General features: G+C 40.0%; 3 protein-coding genes across 5 annotated transcripts in view; 1 reads left to right on the top strand and 2 right to left on the bottom strand.

Moving 5' to 3' along the window:
* Nucleotides 1–83: 83 nt before the first annotated feature.
* On the bottom strand, nt 84–6,342 carry LOC136447174 (galactocerebrosidase-like). Its single transcript, XM_066445873.1, has 7 exons — nt 6,109–6,342; nt 4,380–4,571; nt 3,539–3,784; nt 2,925–3,118; nt 1,917–2,501; nt 1,396–1,525; nt 84–683 (listed from the first exon to the last, which is right to left on the bottom strand). Exons 2-7 carry the CDS (start codon nt 4,528–4,530, stop codon nt 283–285), a joined length of 1,707 nt encoding a protein of 568 aa, XP_066301970.1. The 5' UTR covers nt 4,531–4,571; nt 6,109–6,342; the 3' UTR covers nt 84–282.
* Nucleotides 6,343–7,095: 753 nt separating this feature from the next.
* LOC136446781 (NADH dehydrogenase [ubiquinone] 1 alpha subcomplex subunit 10, mitochondrial-like) lies at nt 7,096–14,742 on the top strand. Its single transcript, XM_066445345.1, has 11 exons — nt 7,096–7,334; nt 7,956–8,136; nt 8,662–8,745; nt 9,318–9,449; nt 10,066–10,152; nt 10,650–10,771; nt 11,272–11,351; nt 11,760–11,814; nt 12,368–12,453; nt 12,971–13,079; nt 14,282–14,742. Exons 1-11 carry the CDS (start codon nt 7,227–7,229, stop codon nt 14,348–14,350), a joined length of 1,113 nt encoding a protein of 370 aa, XP_066301442.1. The 5' UTR covers nt 7,096–7,226; the 3' UTR covers nt 14,351–14,742.
* Nucleotides 14,743–15,154: 412 nt separating this feature from the next.
* Nucleotides 15,155–19,690, bottom strand: part of LOC136446780 (sorting nexin-13-like) — a 29,780-nt gene continuing 25,244 nt past the window's right edge. For all 3 annotated transcript variants that reach the window (XM_066445342.1, XM_066445343.1, XM_066445344.1), the window contains 3 exons: nt 19,357–19,469; nt 18,821–19,064; nt 15,155–18,393 (listed from right to left, as the gene is read on the bottom strand). In XM_066445342.1, the coding sequence (XP_066301439.1) occupies nt 18,384–18,393; nt 18,821–19,064; nt 19,357–19,469 (367 nt within the window). In that variant the 3' untranslated portion in view covers nt 15,155–18,383. The remainder of the gene's footprint in view (nt 18,394–18,820; nt 19,065–19,356; nt 19,470–19,690) is intronic.

Here is a 19,690-nt window from a genome sequence, read left to right as displayed (position 1 = left end):
ACGAACATGTGACTTGCTTGAAGAGTACTAGTATTACTATTAGCATCGACACAATAATCAGATAGTGAAACTAAGTAACAAAATACCGGTAAATATGCTTTATTAACAGCTCTTGGCTAAAACGATATGAAAAGCACTTCGAAGAAAAATAAAGGCCTTGACATGACTTGACATGACTTGACTTGAAAAGGAAGAAATCTATATTTACATGTATACATACCTCGCGTTCGATATTGATATTTTGTCATCTTGAAAGCTTGGATATTTAGTATTATCCATACGTTACTTTGCTCTGTCGACCACAAAGTTATCAAACTGAACGTGATTGAAGTCCAGACCCCCAATGGCGGCAAATCCTTTCTTTATAGGGAGCGGTCCGGTTTTCGTTTCAAACAGCACTTGTCCGTTTACCGACCCCCTTACAATATCCCCTTTCGCGTATACCTCTACCCGATGCCATTGACCGACTGCTGTGGCGTTTAGCTTCCCTTCTTTCACGATGTTTTTCAGCGCGAGGTCGTAGGACAGCGCCCAAGTGTCGTCTGCAAACACCCAGAGGAAAAAGCCCAGGGCGTCCTGCACGACGCAACCGCCGCGGTCCACTCGCGCCGCCACAAGAGCGCCCCCTGTCTGCTCCACCAGGACATCGCAGCTGACGGTGACGTCAGTCCAGTTGTGGTCCCCTGCGAAGAGAATTTCATTTATTCGTTAACTACAATTTACCACAATATATCTATACCTATATATCTATCTGTAACCTCTCTCTCTCTCTCTCTCTCTCTCTCACTCTCTCTCTCTCTCTCTCTCTCTCTCTCTCTCCCTCTTTGTCTCTGTATCCCTCTCTGTATATAGCGTTGTATGGCTGATGTTGCTATGCCTCGCTCCGTAGGTTCTTGTTATATATATGTATGCATATATATATATATATATATATATATATATGCATACATATATATAACAAGAACCTACGGAGCGAGGCATAGCAACATCAGCCATACAACGCTAGCTACAAAGGTCAATCTCGGACAAACATGACAAAGGGACGCATTACTTTGAACGCGGATGAATACCCGGAAGTAAGGCTCAGACCCGAACTCGATTTTCACCAAAACCACACCAATTCATACGCTTTTCGCGCGATCGGCTATTTTAGTTTTAAACATCATTTCGCCCCACATAATGAGAAATGTGGACTCAAACCTGGACCCTCGAAAGCATTTTGTCACATTTTACCCGTGCACTACAGCTATAAAACGAGCGATTTTTTTCTATAAGTGTGGTTGGTTCTTTAATGTGTGCTATCCTCGAAAATGCAGACACGGGAACTCTTTTAGATATTCCACATATGGTAGCCTCATGAATATGCATATTGATGACGTCAATGTAAATACTTACCGAGGACGCTGATTGGTGAATCCGCGGGGCCTTTCTTGCACCAGAAGATCGGCCTCTCCGTGACGACTTGTCTCGTCGTTCCCAGGTGATTCGGACTGCTCTCGTTCACAAAGAGTTCGAACACGCCTGTCTGGTGGTGGGAAAGTAGCACGGGTGAGTTCTATTTCAAAGTGATACATCCGACGATGGCATAATGTACTCCCTCCGTAGCTAACTCCCTTGGCACACTATTCACTCTATTACGGCCAATTTCTACTATTTTTCCAGCCATCCGGCGGAGCCTGGTAGAGGCTAGGACAAAGTCACAGAAAGAGGAATACAAGTGACAGAACAATACAAAAAAAGAGAGAGGGAAAGAAAGAAAGAAAAAGAAAGAAGGAAAGAGAGAGAAGAAGAAAGAAGGAAAGAAAGAGAAGAAGAGGGAATTGTAGGGACTAGCGCAAGTTTGAAGACACAGAAAAAGAAGACACAGATAACAATGGAACGGCTGATTTCTTGAAAAAAGAAGTTGTTTTTTGTACCTGGTCTGCAAAGTACCTCGCCTCGCTGGAGTCACGTGGTCCGTCAAAGTTGTCCTTATATGGCAGTGGGAACGGCGCAGACGCAGGAGAGTCTGGGTAATCCGTGGGAGGATTTCGACCCTTTTGTATTGTTGTCAGAGTATATAAACAATTCTCTTCCACCTCTACGGAGAAATGACCTCCTGTGACCTTGACGGGAGGATCTCTTCTCTCAAACCGAGCCGTCGAGTTCCCGACGAATTTGGAAAACCAAACGTACAGCTGAGTGATTTTCTCAAAAGCGCCACCTAGATGGAAATTGACGATCTGCTTCGGTGCGACAGAATAAGGCGGGAGAAGGGGTCGAACACATTTGGAATAGTCGTGACTCATGGCTTCTATGACGATCGTCAGACTACCCTTCCCGTCAGCCAAGGCCACATAGCTCCCCCCGCCGTCCAGATGACCGACGCCTTTCAGGTACTGCCAGCCGGGTGAGGTGAAGTGGGTGGTGTGGGCGGTGGCCCAGATGGGGTCACTGACCTCGTAGTGACCGCTCCAGGGCTGGTTTGCTGTCATCGGGCCATCTCGATGATATGGTAGATTCTAGACACAAGGACAAGTAAAAAAATACATTTCAGGTTATTAGGTAATAACAATACAGGTATTCATAAATCACCTTAACGATATTCATACCTTCCTGGCGCTTCGGTAATTCTCCGCTACTTTAGATTTCCTCAGGGCTTAAATTGATGAGGGGGGATACAAAGTTAGTCACGTTTGGGACCGCATCCTTCCCACTGCAGCGCCACCTAGCTGTAACAGGCAGTAGTGCAGAGTGACTACGAAAACCGGTTGTAGGTATTAGTAATTGGTATTTGCTGTGTACAAAGCTACATAGCTATAGCTGGATATCTGTGTCCCTTGCTGTATTGTTTCGGCAAGTTAAAACAAGGCATGATCTCTATACATATGACACTTCAAAAACGTCTCCTTTTTTTACTGAACACGGAAACGGAAGTGACGTACGTCGTAGTAGCTGGCGATGAGGTTCCAGGCGATGGTGCTGGTCATGTGACCGTTGACGTAGTTCTGGTTGAGGATCCGCGCCCAACACGAGGCTCCCTTGGGGTCATTGAAGGTACTGTAGTCTTCTGAAGCCCACAGAGTTTTTCCAGTTTGCCGCGCCATCGGTATACTGTTAGTCCCCGGGTAGTGCACCCCTGTAGATGAACGAGTGAAAGAAAATGCATACGTGTCATTTTTTTGTTGACCTGTATTTGATGGCTCAGCCCCAGGGGTGCTGCCAAAAATGCGAACCATGTCATTTTCGGAGAGAGAGATGAAAAGAACAGGCTTAAGACAGAATGGAATAAAGGGAAAGAAGAAGAGAGAATGAAGGAAGAAAAGGAAAGAAACGAACTAAAAAGGAAAGAGAATAAAGAATAAAGAATAAAGGAAAGAGAAAGAAAAGGAAGGCAGGAAGGATGGAAGGAATAAAGATTAGAGGAAGGAAGGAAGGAAGGAAGGAAGGAAGGAAGGAAGGAAGGAAGGAAGGAAGGAAGGAAGGAAGGAAGGAAGGAAGGAAGGAAGGAAGGAAGGAAGGAAGGAAGGAAGGAAGGAAGGACGAAGACTGTGCATACCAATGATATCCACCACTTTAGCCAGCTCAGGATCCGCCAAGATGTCTTCAGAAATCCTCAGCCAATGGCCGTCGGCGGCCACGATCCTCACGTGACCCAGCTTGTTGTCGTCCAACGTTTTCCTCAGCGTCTTGATGTAGGTGACGTCATACTCCTTCTCGTTCCAGATCCCCACGTAGTCGATGGTGAGGTTGTGGACCGCTTTGGCGCCGAGAATCCAGCTTGTGACGTAGTTCGCTGTTAGACCTGTTTGTTTAAAATGATTCTTTAAAATAAAAAGTACGGTAACAAAGACCTGGACATAGTGGCGCTGCACTCAAGTACAAGTTATATCACAGCGCCACAGAAAAGCTACATAAGATTAGACAAAGAAAAAACTTAAGCAAATGTAAGATAAATTAGATAGGAAATAACTAAATTGAGATCAAACTAATGCGATTAATATAGGCGAGTGAAATACAGAGTAATATGAAAATTGAAAATAATATAAAAATAAGATATAACTATAACTATAGATATAGATATAGATATGGACATGGACATAAATATAGATATAATTATAAATATAAATATGAATATAAATATAAATATAAAAAAAAATTTAAATATAAATATAAATATAAATATAAATATAAATATAAATATAAATATAAATATAAATATAAATATAAATATAAATATAAATATAAATAAAAATGTAAATGTAAATGTAAATGTAAATGTAAATATAAATATAAATATAAATATAAATATAAATATAAATATAAATATAAATATAAATATAAATATAAATATAAATATAAATATAAATATAAATATAAATATAAATATAAATATAGACCTGGGTTCGGGTAAGGCTCCCCGCCCCCCACCCAGCCCGGGAAGGCCCAGGGCAGCGCGTACAGCCGGATGGCCGGGTTGCGCTTCTTGGCCTCCCGCATGAGCCACCACTCGTACCCGCGCGTGTAGTTCCGGTCCGACGCGCTGTGCATGTGCGACGGCTCGCTGCCGTCAGTGCTCTGAGCGTCTCCGCCTAGAAAACAAGAAATCGAAGATCTCATAGAAACATACCTCCGTGAGTTTTTGTGAATTTCTGGATGCCATAGCCTACTTATTCTTTACTTTGATTTTACTGCATTTCGGCCTTATCACAAACGCAATTCAAGGCTAGATTACATGTCAAGGGGATTAATTAAAGAAGTAAAATTAGTCTTGTTTGTGCATATGTTGTTCTCATGTCATATCAATTTCAGAGTAGCATGGAGCTTTTTAAGTTAACATCCGCCAGGAACCATCTGAAAGATTGCGATAAGAAAAAATATACAGGCAAAAAGAAACGGATGCGTCATAGATACCGTAAGTTGTCTCAAAGTCAACCTACAAATGAAGCTTATAAAAAAAGCCGAGCACAGGAGAATGATTAAAGCCAAATGCAGAGGGATGATGAAATGCATATACTGAATCATGTACAAGTATACTGCCAATTGCAAGGTACATCTGAACACACGGTAAAACCTCAGAGAACATTGCCTCAAGCCTGCCCGGACAAGCTTGGTGTAAGTGTGTCACTGGCCGTCGCACTACAAAAGGCGCAAGTCGAAATGTAACTAAATACGCCGACGGCCTCAATGCTGTGAAACTGGTTTGGTACAACAACATGGCGGCGACTATATACAACGTTGAACATATACATATATATCTAGGAATCACAAATATCATATGCAGACAGCTTGACTTCATTTTTTAACGTTCAGATCATACAGTTATATACGATAGCTTCAATGCTCCTCCGTACAAGAATGAAATGTTCCTTTCTTTTTTGGCAGTCTTCCGTGGCTTGAAGGAACGCACTGAATGCAATACACACAATGGATGGTAGGTTTGCGAATTTAACATATAGTCAAAGAAAATGACAATGTGGGTGCATGTGACAAATGTTGAATCTGATTTTAGCTTAGAAAATGAAGAAGCTTTTTTAAATCTGAACTCAGGTACGGATTCACGCTATGCACGCTATGGGCGCCTGACACCTGTTGATTTCGGTAACCTACTAGTTTTCGGACCCAACTATGCATACTAGTAACTAAATAAGGTAAAGACTTTGGAAAGAGTCTCCTTTTTGGTCCTTTCAGTATAAATTCGATGTAACTTACCTTTTTTACAGACTAGAACTAAGAACTATTACGTGGTAACCGTTATCATGATCTTAGTATCTGCCACATTCCTTTGGTTGCTGGAAAATACTGTAAGTGGTCAGAATCACGGTAGAGCGAAATAATAATTTGCTGGAGGAGTTAGCCAGCAACGCCTCTGGCTATTCCCTGGCAAGTAAACTATTCACAAATTTTCTAGTAGAGTTTTTTCCAGCCACAAAAACAGTCCACGGTGGGCATCCTCCTGGTTGGGGCTACATTCGACTTTCGGAAGGGACGTAAACTGATGGGGATCCCGTGCCATGATCGAGGAGGTGCCTAGAGCACGTTAAAGATGCACTACAACAGTCTCATTCATACTCAGTTTGTTACCTACTTGCTGTACTTCATATGGATATGAATATATATCATTCTTACCTATCTCCACTTTGAGGATCTGTAGCGCCGCTCCGAAGTTAGGTTTGAACAGGTAGTCCAGGATCTGGGACCGGTACGGCTCGGGGTAGCTCACCAGGAGTCGCGAGGTCGCCCCGCCGCCGCTCAGGCCTCCCACCCCGTCAAACCTCGCCCCCAGTCCCCCGGAGTCCGTAAGGGTGTAGACTGACGTCGCGGGAGTTGAGAGAACTGCTAGAATGAACACGAAGGCTACGCCGTGTTGGCCACAGAACAGTAATTAAGCTTCCTATCTTAATATATGGCAATCATGTAAGAAAGAAGCTGTCAAAAGTCACCTACCAGAGTTTTAGTCCATGAAAAACATGCATTGGCAGGGCTGTCAGGCCCCCAAAGTTTCAATCTAGAGCAAAATTTCAACTTTCTAATCGGCGGAACCCCTACGAATCCGAGCTTGTTTAACAAAGTTGACCTCTGACCCCCTTCTCCACCTGATAATCACACAAAAACAGCAAACTTTGCAGGCCTACAGACACCACAAACATGGATGAAAGTCTGATTTTTCAACTTAATAAGAAGGTAAAAACCCTTACCTGTAAAATCCAGCTACAAAATATCAACATATCCTGGAAAAAAGCCCCTTTACAGCTACCTTTACCAAGGGTACCAAACCTATTTCCTCTCATGGGCTAAAAGTTGGCCTTCTGCGCCTGCGCGAAATACTGGAGTATCCCCTGTTTCAGGTAGGAAGCCATTTTGGTTGTTGACCGCTCACGCGCGACCTCTAGCGGTATTGGACTACAAAGCAGTCACCAGTCCGTCGTTGCAATTTTGAGGGCAGTAAAACGCAACAAATCATTAGAACAACTCTTATCTATATCATTCAGAAATCGTCAACAAAGTACAAACGAAATATCTAAGTATTTTGTTTTATTAGATTATACATTCAATTTGATTTTTGTTCCAGAAATTGTTGTATTATTTTCCTGGACAATATTATCTTTAGCGGTTGTTTTGTCGCCCTTACTAAGCAGTACATTTGGCGGTCGTGTGGGGTCAAACGAAGTCGTCCACAATTCTGTCCCTTTTCTCATGACTTTAAGGAATTAGCCACCACAGGTGGACAGTACAGGCTCCTAAAGATGACCATGGCCGTGCAGGGTGGACTGTTGTTCCGTGCCGGCGGCGGTTTGGCCAGAGTTTGCCGTTTCAAGGCGGCGCTTCCGACCAACATGGCGGCCACTCCTGCGGTGAGTGCCGGGTCAAGGGTAGAGTTTGGGGCGGAGTTTGGGCCATAGAATCGTTTTAGCAGTTCTTATAGCTGCCCCAGACAGTTTTATAATGATTTATGAGATTATTGTACTAGACTGGGTATGGTTACATTCGTATAAGGACTGCGAAAGTGCCAACACTTTGTGAAAAGTTTTCGCCCCCCTCCCCAATTTGACCCCAGCTCCAAAGCAAGAAAATATGAGTGTCGGACAAGACATGATTTTGTCTTAAATACAGCAAAATAAATATTCTATTCTGTTGTGCTTCTGATCCATTTATACGAATGTTTATGAACAGATTTTCAGCAGGATCAATAGAATGCTGTCCTTAAAGTTAAAAATGTTTTTTTACAGTAAGATAAAAAATATGTCCCTTCCAAAAGACAGACGCAGCCCCGACCAAGATGCCTTGCCCAGCATTTGAACTGGGGTGCTTCAGTTACCAACTACTAGTAATTGGAACCAGGAGCTCAACTGTGATACTTCCACAAGCACAAGTTGGTCATGAGCTACACTACAGGGACATCCGCCAATAGTGATACGTAAAAGTAAAATTACATTTTTTGCCATATCTTATACTTAACTTTGCTCCCCTCGCAGCTGAAGTTCCACACGTCTGCGGTCGCCAGCTACCGTAAGGAGGAGCGCTACAGCTGGTTCAACTACGTCCTTGGCGACTGGTTCAGCCGGAAGGAGAACGAGCGCAGCAAGATCTTCGTGATCGACGGAAACCTTGCCGTGGGGAAGACCACGCTCGGAAAAACGCTTGCCGAAAAGCTGGGTAAGAAACGTGGAATGCTTTTCATGATAAAGTGTACTGTGAATGCCTTTAAGTTTACTGCGATTTGATATAGTGGTAGGAAGAAAATGGAGGGTTCGTGATGGTTTTTAGTTTATGGTTGAAACAATTGGATACCTACCTACCTTGGATATAGGCGGGTAAAAGACGACAATCATTTTTGCAAGTGGTTTTAAGTTCGCTATGAAGAGGTGACAGCGAAAACCGTGAGCATACTAGTATATACTAGTATTACTACAGTATCCATTTGGCTCCAGATTTGTAATGGTTATGGGTCAGGCAGCAGGGAGAAGGTTGATAATATTTCCAGCTGTGTTATTGAATGACCCATCCATGTACAATTTACTCTACATAAGGACCACCTCGTTAAAATGACCCCTTTTTGTTGGCCCCTTAGATAATTCTTCCCTTTGACACAAGCATGAAGAATCCTGTCTGTAGTGACCACCAAGTCCCTTGAGTTGTCACTGTAAATTAACATTCACCAATGACCTTGTTCCCCCTCAGATATGAAGTACTTCCCGGAGGTGGATGTCCACTACTTTGACAGGTTCGAGGGAGACGGGTTGCCTATGGACAAGAAGTTCTCAGGTACAGCTTTTTGGGCAACATTTCTTAAGCAAGATAACATTTTCTCAAGAAACTGGATAGATTTTGGAAACAGTCCGACGTTTCAACTTTCAGGTAGCATCCACTACCTTTTATTAGAGACTTGAGTCATTGAGGAACAGGTAGTGGATGCTGACCGTTTCCTAAATCTATCCAGTTGCTTCAGTAACTGTTACCTTGCATATCATATTACCTGGATGTCTAACCTTCATCGATGTATAATATTTCTTAGTTTGTTGATTGACTTCAAGGCTTTTCTTCATCCATCCCAAACAATCCACCTGCATGTATCATATGACATGTATGATACAGCTTGGGAACAAACTATTTCCACTATCTGTTTTAGAATTATCTTATGTCTATCGGTTTTATATACTAGTAGATATATTGCTACTCAATTAGTATTTTAGTTTTAGATGTTTAACATGGACATACATATTGTGATTCTTAACTGTCTATGGTTTCAGTTGCACTAGATTATTCAACTATATATGTTTCAGGGCTTAATGACCTGAAGAGCATTGACCCCTGACCTGTTGATTTTCCCGCGGTAGGTAACGTGAGTCTGGAGCAGTTCTACAGCGACCCGAGCGACCCCGACGGGCACTCCATCCGGTTCCAGATGATCATGTTTGTGCTGCGGTACTTCCAGTACTGCGAGGCCATGAACCACCTCATATCAACAGGTATTTGTTTGTTTGTTTATTTATTTATTTCACCAGGGGAAACCTTTATTAATTTCACCATTTATTTCATCTTGTCGCCAGCTGGCAATTTTCAATTATTTACATCAAATTCAATCAAACTTTCAAAGTTGCAAGAGCTAACAAAAACATTGCGTAAACTACAAATTGATATAAAGCCAAAGTAGGCATTTGTCTAAAATGTATGATCAGGGCTTCAGATTCATATTACTGGTGCACCTGATGTAAAAATGTAGGTGCACCGAAAGTAATTTGGGTGCACAACATAAGATAAAGTATAAATGTCAGCAAAACAAAATTATAATGCTCCTATTCATAACTGGAATCTGAAATTCATTAGCTAACTTTAACGTGTAATACAGCATAGGTTTTATAATTAGTTTTGTCAATTGAAATTGAATGTCAAGAATGTCCAAGAGTTAACTAGTATACAATAGTACTTTTACATACGCTTTTGAATAAATACAACCACAGTCAAAAAGTATGTACACAGCTCCAATTTTGGGTGCACAAATGTGCAAATGTACCCAGTGACCTTTCATGACTTATTTTGTTCAATTTTGGGTTGTTGTTTGATTTGTTGTTATCGTTGTTACAGGCCAAGGTGTGATCCTGGACAGGTCTGTCCACAGTGACTTTGTGTTCCTGGAGGCCATGTACAAGGAGAGGTACATCAAGAAACACTGTGAGTACCAGAATACATCTAAGACAACAGGCACCAGTGTTGTTCCAATTTGTCAATAGCCTGGTCCAGAAAAAGATATCTAGTTTCAGCAAACTAGACTAATAGCCTTGTCTGTGAACTGATTTGAAAAAGTTTATATTCTTCCTGCTTTGTGTACCAAAGTTTGATATAATAGCGAAGTCATTGTATCTTTTCATTACAAAGCGTCTAATTTCTTGGAGTTTTATCTTTTTTAGAATTCTCTAAAAGATGTACATGTATAGACTCATACTTATAATAATAAGTTATATAACAAATACACTATATTACAACTGGATTTGAGAAACCATATGAATAACTCTCAGTCAACAAACAGTAACCCAACTTGCTATATTTAAAACGCTTTTCACACATTCACATAAACTTGTAATTCTGATCATTGTCTTTGTTTGTGTATTTGCAGAGGACCACTGTCTACATTGTATACCCTAACCTTATAATTACTCTTTGTACACCAGGCTATGACTACTACTACATGGTGAAGGAGGAAGTCATCAATAAGATCCTCCCCCCGCATCTGGTGATCTACCTAGACGTGCCGCCTGAGGAGGTCCAGAAGAAGATCGAGAAGAGAGGAATCGTACGTACCGTCTTGTTCTTTTCTTCACTTAACGTAGTCTCTATGCCAGCTATATGGAGAATATTTGACTGGACAGTTTGGCCACCATAAAGTTTGCAGGCGCAGTCTGAGGGGAAAATGTTAACATTCCCGCGGACTGACTCTACTAGCCAATTGTTCCCTTTTTTGCCGAATTCTTACAATCGGTATCCCTGAGGAAGGCCTGGTGGAGGCTTTACTTATATTATATGATAACCCTCTGTCACATATTCAGGACCTTCCCACTGCTTTGTTCCCGACCACTCCCCAACCAAGGTTGGCCTGAATGTTCTAGCTCCAGTTTGCTCCTCTTATCGAATCTTAACTTATCTAAGAAGAATATGACTTTCCCAAGTTTGAAGAAACCCAAATTGATATCGTAACGAAACACAAATTAGAATTGTTAGCTCACAGTCACACAATCTCTTTATGAATAACTATTGTTCCTAAAACATTATTTGCTTATACACACACAAACACAGCAAATGGAAAAGGACATCCCCCTGACGTACTTGGAGACCCTGGATGAAGCCTACAAGAACGATTTCTTGAAGAACTACAGGTAAGAAGAAGGAGAATCAAATAGCCAAGCTGCCTTAAGCATGATGGGACCTGATGTATCTGTCATTGCTTTTTGCTACTATTGATAATTGATAATGTACTTAACATGCTATGAATTGAAATGTAGCTTTTCTGTTTTCTTCTGATGCTGAAAATAACAATCTCATCAACTTATTAGACAGTACATGTACATAGAAAATTGAAATATAATTTTTTGTGTTTCTTTTGATGCTCAGAAGCATAATCTCATCAAGTTATTGAGACAGTACAATGAAAATTGTGAACTGCAATTATCACTGCAAATCATGTTCAAGAAATCAGTGCTTGTTCTTTTTTCCTTTTTCAGTCTATGATAGTATTTTTCTCAGTCCATGACTGACAGTGTTGTTTTTTTCTGTGTTGTTCCCAGTAAGTGGAGTGAAGTCCTGACCTACGACTGGACAAACTACGGTGACACAGAACTGGTAAGGAGTAAAGGAATTTCTTTAGAAATAACAAACTTTATCTTTATGCATACATGATAAGATTATGACACATGCTTCTGCTAAAGCTGGTTCCAATTAGTTGCTAACTGGTGGACCTGGTTCAATCCTGGGTCAGGACATCTCGGTTAGGGCTGCACCTGTCTTTTGGAAGGGATGTAAAATGGTCCTGTGTTCAACGCATGCCTCAAGTAGTGAAGGGCTAGTAACCCCTCCCTGTAAAAATATACCCTGATACTGAAACAGCAAGGAAACATGTATATATATGCCACTAGGCACTACAAGGGTTCAAAGTCCCCAAACGACCTTTAACCATCCCATGTTTCTGCGGCCCCCCTCCAATGATCATGAGCTATTACTAGTACTAGGTGATTGTTAATCTATAGAGCCCATTGGGGAACTCTGATTCCGACGAATTTCCGCCCCATTTCGTCCCCATTCTTTGTATAAACCCTAGCTAAAAGCCTGCCGATCTGGAATGTTTTGTTTGTGACCTTTAACCTGCCCGTGTTCCTGCCGCCCCCCTCCCCCTCAGATCCTGGAGGACATCAACGCCCTGACGTACGAGAACAGCCCCTGGAACAAGGAGGAGGACAAGTCCCTGCACCACCGCAGGAGAATGTAGGTTTCTAAGTCCTGTTGCCATTTGATAATTACCCTTGCTTAGAAGGTTATCTTTGTTTCTTGCAGTGGAAAATATTAGTAATGTCAGCCTCATATACGTTCATATTATTAAACGATCAAAAAGGTATATATGTTCAAGAGTTTAAGTATAGCTATTCTTTAAAAGAATAACTAAAACTTGACAAAAATTGAAATTTGACAAATATATTACTTAAATGGATTTTTTTATTGGAAAAAAGCTTGTTTTCATTACTGCAATATGCAACTTGTGAGAGATTAGAACAGTGACTTGCATTGCCATCTTACATTGTATTATTTTTGCATTGCCATCTTACATTGAAGATTTTTTCCCAAGCCAGTAATAGTAATATCTTGATCACTTAGATATTTCTTCGATAATTTTCCCCTTCTACATGACCTGTACCAGGTTGGGTCGTGGTTCAACATCCCCGAGTACATGCCTGAGATTTATCATTCTTGTTTGTTTATTTGTTTGTTTGTTTGTTCCCCTCAGTCTGCATGACCCGTACCGGGTCGGGTCGTGGTTCAACATCCCAGAGTACATCCCTGAGGTCACTCTAAACGCCGTGGACATCATCAACCTACGGGAGGAGCACAAGAACGTGAGTCTTGCTCAAACACACATCTACGTGTACTTAGAATATTGTGCCAAAAATAGTTACTCAAGCAACTGGATAAAATTTTGAAACAGTCAGACATTTCAGACCGCATCCGCTGTCTTTCGTCAGTGACTAACGATAAGGACTGGAATACCAAAACTCTGAATAGATATGTTAATGAGGTTAAGACAACTTTATCCAGTTGCTTGAGTAGCTATTTTTGGCGTGTCTTACTACCTGGATGTCTAACCTTCATCAACGTGTTAGAATATTGTGATAGCTCGTTATGCTGTCCTTGTCAAGATTCCATTGTAATGTCATTGTCAGCAGGGCTAGTCCTTTGTAGTAGCCACAGGCTAGTTGGGCAGCCCTGGATGTTTGTGCTGAACAGCCAAACCAATACTTACTTTACTTTACTTTGGTCGAGCCCCTGCTCGAACCAGACTTGAAACCTTCCTCCACTCCACTCTATCTTCCATCAGGGACTGGATTTCCTTCACTTCAGTAAGGTTTGATAAATAAAACCAATAGTTAGGTAAAATGAAATTCACACATTGTACTCTAGCCAGAAGAAAAAGGTGGTCTTTTGTTAAGGGATGTTGACTTAGAATCTAAAGTTTCTGGGTTCGAATCCCAGAACCTTTAGATTGAACCCAGAACACTATGGCAATTCTATTTCCAACAACGAAATCTGTATGTAATTCTTTTTTACAATTCTAAATTTTTGCCAAGTTCTAATGACATTGTGCCCTTGTGTAAGGCACTTAACACCTATTCCCTCAGGTGGAAACGAGTACCTTTCATTGGTTAGGGATGTCATTCACTGCTACTAGTTACTCGAAAAAGCATCATGCTTCACCTCAATTGAAGCTGACTGCTTTATCCTTTAGCTATGTGTTTGTATAGAATCATGTTAACAGCTACTATAAATGCAGAAATGTTCGCGGGGATTCAATTTCGCAGAAGGGAGAAAATGGAACGTCCGTGGTGGTTTTGAGTTTGCATTTGAAACAATATAGTAGCGCTACAGTCAAACAATGGAATGGCATTTCCCGGTGGTTTTAAGTTTGCGGTAAAGACTTCACCGCAAAAACCGCGAACATAAAACCGCTGTATTTACAGTATCATAGGCTCTTGACTATAAAATCATTTTAATGGATATTTTAGAAAAACATTAACAGAATTTTCTTGTCTTCCACTTCCAGCTCCCAGGAAGACGATTTGCACCTGGCTTCAACCCAGACGTAGGCGACAGGGTGTGGTTTAAATGGTGACATCTCCATACAGAAACATTATAAGTCTACAGTACATACAACTATCCTGATACAGTTGTGTTCAGTTTAGAGCTGGTTACGTATACGTGAATGCCATGTCTGTGCATTCGAACCCTATCTTTTAACCCCTAGTACAACATCATAAGTTTCTAGGATAGATACAGTATCTAACTGCTTTGATTCAGTTAAAATAATCCACATTCAAAAATTCACACGGATATGCTATATCGTTCAAGCGAGCGACATAAGCTAGTATGCAAAACTGGAACTTGACTTCAGCTTGTAATGCTATTAAAACGTTTTGTGTCTGATACACTGTACTTCGTCTATCATCTATGTATACAAACAACACTGAAGGTATGAAAAGAATTACGACTGAATTCAAGCTGGAATTCAATTTGTTGTTTTTGTCCAGATACATGATGTTACTTCCATGATCCAAGGACCATACATGTAGCTAACTTTGCTTCACATTCAGTTACAAGTTTAAGCACATTTTCATACACCATCAAGCAAAACAAGAATTCCAGAAACATCTACATATATCGTATATGCGATGTGTAAAAATTAGTTATAATGAATTTTGTTGGTAACTGGGAGATCTCGGTTTCGGAAGGGACGTAGACATGTGATATGGGGGTTCCGTGTTCGAGGAAGTGCCTCAAGCACAGTAAAGGGGAAGGGATAGCAACCCCTCGCTGTAAGAATATACCCTGCAACAGAAACAGCAATATGAAACTTGCTGCCCTATGTGCCACTAGGTACTACAAGGGTCTGAACGAACGAAGGAATGAACGACCAGCATTAGAAGGATAGATTTTTAATCCTTTGGCAAGTATTCTGATACATACATTTGTATTAACAGTACAACAAACAGGGCAGCAGAGTTGAGAGTTTCTTCAAAATTGTTTCTATGATCAAGTTTGAAACCATGGACAGTTTACAATACACAGTGCCATATAGGAGAAGGGCAGTTTGTATAACAGCACTACTTTCTGGGGCTTAATCCATGGATACAAATCTTACAAACTATAATACAACAGGCCTTGGCAGGATTAATAGCACTATATTGTGGAGCACATTGCAGATGTATATGTATAGTTTATAAAAGTGGTCCTCAATTTAAATCGTGTCCTCTCTATTTCTAGAATCTCAAATGAAGGCATTAGTGTCCAAACCACAATTAACCAGTTATGTGAATACAAAGACATAGCAAGAAACGACATGAATACAGCTTGGGCCTTTAACACCCTCTTTCCACTACAGGCTATGACTGCTAAGCAACCAAAGATTTCACAGATCGCTTCTAGATAAATAAGAAGTTTATTTTCACGGTTTGTGTGTTTGGTTGTGTTTTAAATCATACTTGACCTTGCATCATATTCCAATGATGATATCAAGGGTTACACAAGTATAATTCTGGTCGCTCAGCAATCGCCATCTATTGGAGAGGGAACATGTACGTGAACACATAAGATATAACATTTATGAGTTGTGCCAAAAACATGTAATAAGTTTTCAATGCATTGTGACACGATGTACAGAAATTCGCATTCTAACCAAATGAAACAACATGACATTTCGCTATGACAGACATACACCAATTTCAATACAAGATGGACATTTGCAAGATTCACATTTTTAGGACAGAATTTCAGGTTCTTCACAAATTCATACAGGTCAATGTAACTTGATAAATATACTCTGAAAGGTTGTTTTTTCTCTACATGCTTGACAAAATTGTTAATTAAAGTATATTTCAAAGCAATTTGGTAGCTTAAGCACTGCAGCAAATGTTGTATATCAGTAGGAAATCTAAAAAGGGATTAAAAATAAGCTCAAAGCTTCTGCAATTTCCACTCTTGGGGCATTATTTTCATTCACCACTGCTATTGCATGCAATGAAGGTCAATTTCAAATCCAAAAAGTTGAGAAACTCTCAAAACGTTATAAGTTGATGCCGAATGCTTTGAAAACTCAAACATTGACCAACTTCTTGGGCCAGGACCTTTTATTATCAAGCGATAGTCATACATGTAATTTTCTACAGTATTTCTATAAATCTGTGTTTTCATGAAGGTTTAAAGCTCAAACCTTCCAGAGAATATCATCAACATATTGGCTAGTGGCTCGTATACATGTGTACAATAGACGTCTAAAATCTCTTATATACAACTAGACAAAATATACAATCCACAGGATAAAAATTGGGTCTCAGGAACAACAATCATCACCTCACTTGACACTTTGAATCCAACCATACAGGCTAGTAATTATAGACTCTCGTAGTTATATGTACACTTTAAATGTGCCAATCGTGCATCCTTAGACAATGAGTGTAATATTTTCAAATTGTTTATGTCAAATACCATGTACATGTACAATATAAGTTATCAAAGAAAGGATTATAACTAATTCTTCAGCAAGTGCAGCATATAAGAAGGGGAAACATCACAAGTTGAGATACATTCAATTCAATTGATCTTCAGACCCGCAAAAGACAATAACCACTTGCAATTGCAGACAAACATTGGACCAGTAATAATGGCAGTATGTAATGATTCAGACACAGCTTGTAGTACCCTTTGATTCAGAATCTTCCTGAAAGTGGATAATTTGCTCATTTTTTGTAAGTTCTCTCTCTGTTTGTTTACTACAAGAACATTCAATATGTAACTATTTGACATTATAAGAGAAATACAGACAGAAAACATATATAAAGATACGACAACTCAAATTGCATGATTTTTTTCTGTAATACTGTACCATCGATTACTACCTCTATACTGAACTTGGTCCTATACTTGCCTCAGACACGTTTTACATACATTCAGTCAAACCTGTCTTCAGTGACCACTCAAGGGACTTGGTAACAGTAGACAGGTGGCCATTATAGACAGGATTCTTAATGTTTGTGTCAATGGAAAAATTATCTAAGTGACCACCAAAAAGTGGTCACAATGGCCAGGTGGTCCTAATGCAGAGGTGGTCACTTGTACAGGTTTGACTTTGACTGTATATCAATGGCCAGGTGGTCCTAATGCAGAGGTGGTCACTTGTACAGGTTTGACTTTGACTGTATATCAATGGCCATGTGGTCCTAATGCAGAGGTGGTCACTACTACAGGTTTGACTGAATCCAAATTTGTTCTTTACAAAAATTTCTCACAAGATTCGATAAACCCTTCCCGTCAAATGGTAGAATCCAAAAGAAAGTGCACTGATTGGTTATCGGGGGGAAAATAACCAGCAAAATTGGCCAATGGCAGACATACCAGTGAACTTTGAAGTATCCAATAGTGCAACAGTCTGCCAGCCTTCCAAAAAGAACTGAGAAGGCTGCACTTTTCAGAACATCATCTTTTTGTAACTTTTCAATTTTACGTAAAACCTCCAGAGGTTTGCTATGGCCAGACATATGAAGAAATACTTTTAGTACAAAGAAAAAGATTCTATCAACATATCTTTAGTAATGCTTACTAACACTGGAAAAGTGCAAAGTACATGATCATCTTAAATTGAATTGAGTCACTATATTCACAATTTTCAACAGTAACAGATATAATACATAACTCTACATGTGTTTTGTTGGGAAATATTCAGAACAAAATGAAAAGATAAATTGTTAGAAAGTATTTTGCAATTATATCAATCATCAATTTTTTGATAAATATTTGACACAAGACTCAATAGTTAATCATTGAATGGACCTTTACAATTCAATGTTTGTCAGTTCTAAGTTCATTCTGAAAACAAAAATCATATTTGTACACCACTTTTCAACATTTCTACACCCCTAGACAACATTGTAGAACTATCTTAACACATTGTTTTGTGCAAATTCTTTTTTGATCCAAGAAAAGTTTAAAAACAATGCCAGTACAATGCTACAATATGTATGGAATGCTTACCAATCAAAATTAAAGCGCATAATACACATATGCATGTGTCATATAGGGAACATATTTGGCTTTTATGAAATTTGAAAATTAGAAATCTACAACTTACAAATATTGCAACATCTGCAATGCATTCAGGTGTGCCTGGAAAAGAAACAAAATGAAATTTGTTACATTTACTTCTTCAAATATCTTTAGTTTGCTTTACTTTTCAATGGTTACTTTTCAACACTATTCTTTTCAAATTATACATGTCTGTGGAGAAAAAAATTGCATATTTCTAACTTCTTATAATTAGTATAATTAGTTAATTCACTGTAAATTTTGAAATGTGTATGCAATGGTTTTATTTTCAAGGTGTGACCTCTCCATTGCAAACTGATGATACTACAATATATGAAAATGATTTCCATACTACTATACTACATGATTGTTTCAACAGCGAACATAAAGTACCTCCTTTTCCCTTCAATCACAAAAATTAAGTCCCGGAAAAAATCAATAAATCTACAGTAAAAAGATGTGATTTTGAGACACCAGAACATCCCCTTATCACATTTGCTGTTTCCACCTGTCTTTCTTGTTCTGTCCTCCAGGGGGCGCTCTTGTGTCCATCCTGGCCTTTATCCTGGGCGACTTGGAGTGCAGCTTGGTGAAGATTTCCCGGAACTTGTTTTCCGGGAAGAGCGTCTCAAGGATTCCCTCGAGCACGACGTAAAGAAGTCTCCTGTTAAGACGCGAGTACTGGAACATCTCGAAGACCCGGGTAACTCCTTTTCTTGTGGTCTCGGCACCAATCACATGCTTTAACTCATCTGGATCAGGAAGAAAACAAACATTTCAACCAAAACATTTAGAAACATTGTAAAGGTAGGTAAAGGTAGTCCCATAGCCTTTTTGAGGCTACACATTTTAAACCTGGGTGCAGTGAGGAAAGGGCCTTTCCCAAGGATACAACGTCTAGCCAGGAATGCCAGGCATTAAATCTGTGACCTTCTGCCCAACATCTTCATTTTTGCCATTCATTCATTTGTAAAAAAAGCAAAACAATAACACATTCGACATTGTTCTGTTTTTGTTGATAAAAAGACAGGAAACTGCCCCCACCTGGGATGCTGCCCAACATTTTGGTCTTGGCGGCTACTCTGGTTCTCATGCAGATGTTCTTCTCCCGGATCTCTGCAGGGTCAGCAAGCACGCCGTTCGGCCAGAACGCATCCCTGGGAAACAGTCGTAAACAACAACAAATAAATAACATATACTGTACAATGAACGGTTAATGGCCCACCTCGAGGTGTATATGGTGTCATACGGCCTGATAATTTCCTATAACAGGTTTTAGACTTCCACTTTCAGACTTTCACTTTCAGACTTTCATTTTTGGACTTTCACTTTTAGACTAACTTTCACTTAAAGACTTTCACTTTGTTTTAGACCAGTT

The sequence above is a fragment of the Branchiostoma lanceolatum genome, chromosome 13 (assembly GCF_035083965.1).
Source record: "Branchiostoma lanceolatum isolate klBraLanc5 chromosome 13, klBraLanc5.hap2, whole genome shotgun sequence".
Classification (NCBI taxonomy): Eukaryota; Metazoa; Chordata; class Leptocardii; order Amphioxiformes; family Branchiostomatidae; genus Branchiostoma; species Branchiostoma lanceolatum.
The sequence above is the reverse complement of the archived record's forward strand: the minus strand, read 5'-3'. Positions and strand labels throughout refer to the sequence as shown.

Excerpts from the sequence above, each read along its gene's own strand:
- LOC136446781 (XM_066445345.1), top strand. The coding sequence starts at position 7,227 with ATGACCATGGCCGTGCAGGGTGGACTGTTGTTCCGTGCCGGCGGCGGT. Across the intron at positions 10,153-10,649 it reads GAGGTACATCAAGAAACACT|GCTATGACTACTACTACATG; the intron begins GTGAGTACCAGA and ends TTTGTACACCAG. Across the intron at positions 13,080-14,281 it reads TACGGGAGGAGCACAAGAAC|CTCCCAGGAAGACGATTTGC; the intron begins GTGAGTCTTGCT and ends TTCCACTTCCAG.
- LOC136447174 (XM_066445873.1), bottom strand. The coding sequence starts at position 4,530 with ATGCACAGCGCGTCGGACCGGAACTACACGCGCGGGTACGAGTGGTGG. Across the intron at positions 2,502-2,924 it reads TCATCGCCAGCTACTACGAC|AATCTACCATATCATCGAGA; the intron begins GTACGTCACTTC and ends CCTTGTGTCTAG. Across the intron at positions 1,526-1,916 it reads CGAGGTACTTTGCAGACCAG|ACAGGCGTGTTCGAACTCTT; the intron begins GTACAAAAAACA and ends TCCCACCACCAG.